At 42.3% G+C, this 8,742-nt stretch overlaps 1 protein-coding gene across 1 annotated transcript; it reads left to right on the top strand.

Moving 5' to 3' along the window:
- Positions 1-395: 395 nt before the first annotated feature.
- On the top strand, positions 396-8,029 carry LOC103187864 (apolipoprotein L3-like). The gene is given in 4 exon segments (NM_001292648.1): positions 396-484; positions 4,037-4,100; positions 5,269-5,293; positions 7,134-8,029. Coding segments are annotated over 3 exon segments (801 nt in total). The 5' UTR covers positions 396-484; positions 4,037-4,078; the 3' UTR covers positions 7,888-8,029.
- Positions 8,030-8,742: the final 713 nt, after the last annotated feature.

The following is an 8,742-nucleotide window of genomic DNA, read 5'->3' on the forward strand; positions in this document are numbered from 1 at the left end:
GCCACATTTCACCAGCAAAATACACAATTAATTCACTTTTTATTATATTCTGTGAAGCGCTTTGAGGTCTCTCGAAGATGTGATAAGGCACTGTATCAAATTAAGGATTATTATTATATTATCTACTGCTCTCACATTTCCAGGATCTGGTATACATTATTAGCCCATTCCTTTCATTTCACATTTCATCTTTGAGTTGGTGATGTGTCACTGAGTAACTCCTTTCACATTTCATAACGCCTTTGCTTACGTTGTAAACATTTATGGAGTCACATGTTCATTGCTGCAACCAACTGTTATTGGTTTCAGTGAAAGTGAAAGGAATGATGAGTTATATATTTGCCGAATGCTGATTTCTTCAACTCATTGCAGCTGACTTAGAATTCTCCCATTGCATTACCAGCCAGTTGGTCATTCAGTGACCCAGCCAGTGACCCAGCCAGTGATCTCACCATCAAGCCAGACCAAAGGAAGAAGATTTGAGGTGAGATTGAAAGTTTCAGACTGGTCATATGGCAGGGAATCTAGGAATTGTCTCTGTGAACTCAGCCTAACTGTTCCCAACCACAACCTGTCACACAACTTTGTGTTCACTTGCAAACATTGGATTGTGACTCTGGTTTACTTTGCTGTCTCAGCCACTATCCTGGACTTCATGTCTATCTTGTGCAGGTATTCAAAGCTGGACTATTGCAGCTTCATATCCATGCTGCAACCGTCTGTTTTATCCCATGGGCTTCAATTTTGCTAACTAATCTATTGTGTGACATATTATCAAATGACGTCTGAGAGTCCATATACACTACATCAACTGCATTACCTTGATCAATCCTTATTAAAGAACTCAATTAAGTTTGTCAGGTACAATTTATCTTTAACAGATCCATGTTGACTGTCAGTAATTAATTATTAATTTATGATTTCTAAGTGAAAATTAATTTTGTGCCAGATTACGGTCTTTAGAAGTTTCCCTATCACTGACATTAGACTGAATGCCCGGTAGTTACAAGGTTTATCCCTCTACTTTCTTTGATCAAGGGTGTCACATTTGCAACCCTCCAGTCCTCAGGCACCATTTCCATATCCAAGGAGGATTGAAAGATTATATAATAATAATAATCCTTGCATTTGATGTAGTGCTTTTCATGTCTTTTTGACGTCTCAAAGCGCTTCACAGAATATGCTGTAAAGTGAATTGACTGTATATTTGTGGGCGAAACGCGGCAGCCAATTGCGCACTGAAGTGTCCCACAAACAGTCGTGGATTGCAAATGACCAAATTTATTATAGCTTTGGTTTGGAGGGATTATTATAGATTGTGGCCACCGCTATATCCACCCTAACTTCCTTCAGCAACCCATCCGGAATGGATGACTCTTCTATATTGAGCGCTTCTAACTTTTAAGTACCTCCTTTCTATCTATTTTTAATCTCATCCAATTTCTCTAAACCCCTCCTCATTTACTGTGACATTAACAGCATCTTCTTTTGTGAAGACAGAAGCAAAGTACTCATTTTGTACCTCAGCCATGCTCTCTGCCTCCACAAGAAGTATTTTGAACCTGACATTTATCATAAGTCTCGTTTTTCTGTGAATAATAATAATCCTTGCATTTGATATAGTGCCTTATATAGCATCTCGGAGATTTCTCAGAGTGCTTCACAGAATATAGTGTAAAGCGACTTGACTCTATATTTGTGGGAAAAACGCGGCAGCCAATTGTGCACCACAATGTCCCACAAACAGTCGTGCAATCCTATGCTACCCAACCAGACTGAAGACATTTGAAAATCACCAACAGCCTGCAGCCTCCTCACTGATTTCCCTCTACCAGCCGCGAAGAATCCTGTGATTTTTCTAAGCGCTCTGAGAAACTACCCTGCAATGGAGGGTGCTATATAAAGTGCAAGTTGTTGATGTTGATTTCTCAATATTTAATTCCCTAACTTGCTTTTTAGTATAGTTTCCTTTTTGATCTTTGTCCCAAGTAGCTGTGCTTCATTCCCCTTTTAGCTCTATTTGCGGGTGTACAGCTATCCTTAGTGAAAACAAGACAAAAACACTCAGACAGCTCTGCCATCCCCACCTTATCCACCACCTATTCCCCCACTTTTCTCCTTGGATGGCCCGGCCCCTTTTCAACAACAACAACTTGGATTTATATAGCGCCCTCCATGCCGGACGGCGTCTCAGAGTGCTTCACAGTAACGGATTCCGGGGCAGAGCCAGGGGGAGGGGAGGAAGGTGACCAAAGGCGCAGTCGAAAAGAAAGGTCTTCAGCCGAGAACTGAAAATAGGAACAGAGGGGCCAAGGCGAAGGGAGTGAGGAAGGGAGTTCCAGAGTCTCTTCTGAGCTTTCCTTTTACTTCTAATATGTTTATGAAAAATCATAAAACTCTTTCATTTAATATAGTCCAGTAGTCTTTTTTATGTCCTCTTTGCCTTCCTAATTTTTCATTTTGATGTTTTTCTGTGTCCATATCACAGATATATATTGATTATTATGAAAACATTCTGATTTCTAGGCTGATATGAAACCCTGAAGTCACCAGCAAACAGTAATGTCCATTTACCTGCTGCTGGCTGGATTTATCGAAATTGGTGGTTAATATGTAATCTTCAGTGTTCAATAATAATATTAATCCTTGCATTTGATATGACACCTTATCACATCTTCGAGTCGTCTCAAAGCGCTTCACAGAATATACTATAAAGCGAATTGACTGTATACTTTGAAGGCAAAATGCGGCTGCCAACTATGCACAGCAGTCATCCATAAATAGTTATGGATCGAGTAACCAAATTATTTTGTTTTTGAAGAAATTGTTACCCCCGGAAAAGCAATCCCCAATTGTCTAGCAACCAGGATCCTACTTACTGCTAGGTAAACAGGGGTGTGGGGTAAGGAAACTTGCCCAACATTTTGCCCAGTTCACGTACAACATACAAAGTTGACTATCGATGTTAGTCAAAGGATTATTATTTACACAGTCAACATTGGTTCTGAGGAATGACTAATCTAAATAGCCTCTGCTGATGATAGGCCAGCCAGCCTGGCTCATCGCAAGCCTCAAAAGGGCAGCCCCAACACTGGGAGTCTTTCCAATCAGCTCCCACCAAGCCAAAGCCCTAACGGGTATGGTGGTCCGAGCTGGACAAGCAGCGGGAAAGCTTGCAGACAGTGCTCACAATTGCAAACTGTGCAGTTTTAGCTGGTTAGACTCCAGCAGTTATCCCAACCACACTCTGGGATCCCCAAGCTGTCACTCTTACCAAACTGCTCCTAATACTTTCCAGATTTAGATAAGCAGGCTTCTTCTGTCTCGGGAGAGAGTGAGCATCCTGTTTAAATAAACATGTGTCAGACACCCAGCTGACCATAAAGAAATGTGTATACCCATCGCAATTAAAACTCTTAAAACTCTTTAAACCAAACTGAGAATTCCATGTATCCCTCCTACACATGGAAATTCCAGAGATGTTTATTGAAATGGAATGTAACATCTGTGGAGTCCTGCAGCTCAGTGGTTAGAGCACTCGCTTTGCAAGTGAGAGGCCTGAGTTCAATTCCAGGCAGAGGGCGAAACCTTGGGCAAGTTTCCTTACTCCACACAGAGCCTAATAATAATCCCTCCAAAACCAAAAACAATAATAAATTGGTCATTTTTCAATCCATGACTGATTGTGGGACATTGCTGTGCGCAATTGGCTGCCGCGTTTGCCCACAAATATACAGTCAATTCACTTTACAGTGTGTTCTGTGAAGCGCTTTGGGACGTCCTCCCAACGTAAAAAGCGCTATATCAAATGCAAGGATTATTATTATTATTAAGGATTATTATTATATCTTGGAATACAGAGATGTTTATCTGTCCCTGGATACACATCCTTCCCATTGATCACTGACAAATTGTTTTAAACACTAAATTCAAACTTAAATATAGAATGTGATTGACATAATGATCAGAATGACTGTGGTTATTGTCACTGAGGATCGAGTGATTGGATTGACATTCATTTTTTTCATTTCCAAAGATTATTCAGAAACATCATCAACGACTTGAAAGAGTTCACACAATGGCAGGGATTCTCAAACCAGGTAATTAATCTATTGGAATTGATGAAAATTGGAAAGTCCTGTAACTCAGTGGTTAGAGCACTTGCCTCGCAAGTGAAAGGACCTGGGTTTGATTCCTATAAAAATTAAAAATATTAAAATATGAAAAAATATTAAAAATAATCCTTTTTAAAAAAAATTATTTGGTCATACAATCCATGATTGTTTGTGGGACACTGCTGTGAGTAATTGGCTGCCATGTCTCGCTACAAGATATACAGTCAAGTCATTTTACAGTATATTTTGTTAAGTGCTTTGAGATATCTCGAAGACGTGATAAGGTGCTAAATCAAATGCAAGAGACTATTGTTATTAAAATATGAACCTATTAATATTAACCCAAACCAGGTAATTAATCTATTGGAATTGATGACAATATTAACTTTCTATTCCAATCCTGTGCCCACTGCACCGAATAAAATAACAACCACCTGCCGTCCCTCTGAATCAGGGACGGTCCTGAGCCGTCAAACACAACCCCACTGTCTGAAACCCCATCACCTTGAGCCTCTCCCCCCACCTTCACACTCACTCAAAATCCCATCTCTTCAATTGTGACTTTGATCAACACCCTCCGACTCTCCCTACGCTTCCTCCCCCCCAGTTAGAACGACAACTACTTACATTTACATACAGTCAGTGTATTTGTGAATCAGTGAATCATAGAATTTATAGACAGAAGGAGGCCATTCGATGAGTCTACACTGGTTCTCAGAGCAAGATGTTCATTCAATCCTACTTCTCTGCTTTATCTCCAAATCTCAAGCCACTCTCTTTCACATATTTGTCCACTTCCCTCTTGAAACAAGAAAAGGCCTCTGCCTCTCCCACCTTGATGAGCTGGACATTCCACAAACTATGGTATCTGTGTGTGCCTGTGTTTGTTGGGTAGGGGGTGGTGTCTATGTCCTTGTTTCAGTCAGTGTTTCTCTTTTGCTGTGTCTTTGAGTTTTCCCCACTCGCGGCTCCTGTGTAGCCACCACATTAATGCTCTGCTCCCGTCGCTGCCGAGGGGAGAACGCTTTGTTTACCCGCGAGTGGTGAGGACATTCCCTCCTGTGTGGTCACTGCATCATCCAGGATTGTGTCTGTTCACTCTGTTAGTTTCATATAATAACCAGTTATATTTTTTGTATTACTTATTTACCAGATGCAGATCTTGATGGAATGTACTGGTACGTACAGTCATAAAATTGTGGGTCAATAATTATATAGGTGTGGGTTTGTGCTACAGCAAAAAAGCCATCTATCCAACTCCTCTGTTCTTTCACCATCATTTCTAACATCTGCTCTTCATATGTTCTTTTTAAATTCACTTCCAAAATACCTCAACCAATGCTCCATCAACAGACACTGCTGGAAATTCATTCCATGTTCTGAGAATCCTTTCCCTAACTTTCCTAACTTCACTTTATCTTTTGTCCAACTCTGTCTGATTGTTGTTTCTTGTTCTATTGCCTCTCATCATCCAGTCAATACCACCCCCCCAGCCCTGGTGTGGGATTTAGACCCCAGACATCACCCTCTGGTCAGGCCTTGAATACTGCAGACAGCTCTGATCACTGTGACATAAAGGGACTGCCCTGACACTAGAGACAGTGCAGAGGAGAGCAATGTGGCTGATCCCCAGTGTTAGAGGAATGAGCTGTGAGCAATAACTAGACAAGCTCAAGCTCTGCAGTCTTGAGAGAAGACAACTCAGGGGGGATCTCATAGTGGTGTGTAACATTTTAAATGGGATTGAAAAGGTAAACCCAGATCAATACATTAGAATGCTCTAAGGCAGTAGACTTAAGGAGACAGGGCTGGAGATGTAAAGTACAACTTCAGGACAGACATCAGGAATTTGTCTTTACCCAGAGGGTAATTAACAACTGGAACACATTGTCCAGGAAGAATGGTTGAGGCCAGGACATTGGCCACATTTTTCTCCATCTCCTCAGTCACTTTTGTTGGTCAGCTGTGTGTCTGACACATGCAGAAACCCAACACCATGCTTAAGAGTATCGAAACCAAACAGAGAATTCCATGCAGCCTACCTACACGTGGAAATTCCAAAGATAGATTGGTGCTTTCCCAACTCCAGAAAGTATTAGACACAGGTTGGCAAAATCCAATGCTTGGGGCCCCCAAAGTGTGTGTTGGGATACTGTTGGAGTCTAACCAGCTAACACCACCTTACTATATATTAACCAGCTAACACACAGACTGTCTTCCAAAAGTGGAGGTATAATTTCCAGGGTACAGAAGGAGATTGTAAGAACAATATCTATAGTAGCTTAACACTGTAGGCTAAATATCACCATTAAGATAGAACAGTACCAAACATGATACAAAATATTAATCTATACTTTTCAGCAGGAGTTATATTGTCACTGCAGTAAAGATGGGACCTCACAGTGTAAATAATACTCTCTGATTAGAAAGTAAACTGGAACATTACTTTCAGGTATCTCAAAGCAACAGGGCAAGATGATAGGACAGTGTCATGGTGTGAAGGGCATGTTCCAACAGGTATCCAGACACCAACAAGTATCTTCAAGGAGGAGAAATAATGACTAGAATCAATTATCAGGAAGGTGATTGAGGCCAGGAAATGGATTCATTTAAGAAATAGCTTGTTGCGGTGATGGGAAATGTTTGGGTAGGTTTTCAGGAAAGATGAGATCAACCGTGTCAATCTCCTGGGCAGCTTCCCTCCTCTGTGTAAATCACTGAAGCTCACACTCTCAATCACTGGAGTACTGATGTCCAGTAATACAGCTCCAAACTACTTCCCTATTGGTCACATCCTGGATCCTATGCCCACCTGCATTCCCTGCCCCGTCCCCCCCATGCCCCACAGTTCCCTGCCTTGTGCCACTACATTCCCCACCCAGTACCTTTCTCCTTTCCTTACTGTGTGCCACTCCACATGACACCTGCCACTCTGCATTGCACTCACAATGAGGATCAGTTCATGTTTCAGGCCAATGATGTGTGAACGCTCCTGAGATATAATTGTATTTATAACAGGGACTCATATGAATTGGATAATAAAGCCGAGGACTTACAAAGTTTTCCAAAGAAGTTCCCTGACTGGAAAGCAAGGATGAATCAACATGTGATATTACTCCAAGAGATCGCAAATAATATTGACGAGTGTCACAAAGGTGCCACCATTGCCAATATTACAGGGTCTTCTGTAGGTGTTGTTGGAGGGGCTCTAACTATTGGAGGTCTAATTGCTGCCCCTTTCACATTGGGTACATCATTGATACTCACGGGTGTGGGAGTTGGGGTGGGTGTAGCTGGTGGTCTCACTAACATCACAGCTAGTGCAGTGGATTCTGCTTCACAATCCAATAAACAAAAAAGAGTTAATGAAATCATGGAAAAGTATAAAAAGGACAGTGAGGAAATGGCAGATTGCTTCAATAAATTCCGCAATGCAGTTGATTTCTATGAGAATTGCAGTGACAAATTGGAAAAAGAAGCTTTCATTGGTGTGGCTGAGGTCTTTGCAAAAAGCTTGGGTGTTTTTCCTGCAGTTGCTTCAGCCGTGACCAAACAGTCCTTAAGAACATTCAAGGCGGTTTCTGGCGTTCTGTCAGGACTCTTTGTTGCGTGGGATATCTACTCTATCACAGTGGATTCCATTGACCTCAGCAAAGGAGCCGAGACAGAAATGGCTAAACAGATACGAGATGTGGCTCGAAAGATAAAGGATGAGGTAATGAAGTATGAAGAGGTTTATGAAGCTTTAAGTCAAACTGTAAAGCAAATCTAGCCCAATGTGCAGGACTCGTGGCTAACTTTGACTTCAGTGCCTGTCACAAACCCCATTTGGGCAGATTGTTAGTGGATTGTATTCTTGTTGTTTATGAACCTGCCCATCTTTAAACAATATATTAAATTGGTTACTCTTTCTGTGATCTATTTCATGTATTTATTTCCAATTCTATTGACTGTTCAGTCTAACCTGATTGGATTGCCTATGTCTTGCATGTAATGCATGTCAGCTTGGCTCAGTTGGTAAAACTATCTGAGTCTGAAGGCTTGTAGGCACCGTTGAAGAGGAAGATCTTCAGGCGCGCTCTGAAGATGAGGAAGAAAGGGGCAAAGGGGAGGGATAGACGAGTGTGTTCCAGAGCTTCACAGCCCAGTGTCTGAAAGCACAGCTGGAACAGAGCACAAGTGGGACAGGCAGGAGGCTGGAGCGAGTCAAGCAGAGGCAGTGGGTAGTGGATTGGCGAGTAGGCAGCTCGGAGAGTAGGCAGCTCGGAGAGTAGGCAGCTCGGAGAGTAGGCAGCTCGGAGAGTAGGCAGCTCGGAGAGTAGGCAGCTCGGAGAGTGAGTAAGCAGCTCGGAGAGTAAGGAGGCCAGAGAGGTTGGAAGGTTGGCAGTATATATTCATGCTGTAGTCTACCCTGCACTCCAATATAAAGACTGATGATTCTGAGCGACAGCTGCCTCTCCTGTACTAGCGGATTCTGTGCTGCTCTGATTCCCCAGATGGTGCCATGGTGACAGCTCTCACCTCAACCTGTTGCACTTCTCTATTCTGAGGGGCATCTCCACAGGCATCTCCTACACCTGGGCCTGAGCTCCCATTCATGTGTGATCCAGAGAGTGAGGGGCAGGAG

The sequence above is a fragment of the Callorhinchus milii genome, unplaced genomic scaffold (genome assembly GCF_018977255.1).
Source record: "Callorhinchus milii isolate IMCB2004 unplaced genomic scaffold, IMCB_Cmil_1.0 Scaffold1, whole genome shotgun sequence".
Lineage (NCBI taxonomy): Eukaryota > Metazoa > Chordata > Chondrichthyes > Chimaeriformes > Callorhinchidae > Callorhinchus > Callorhinchus milii.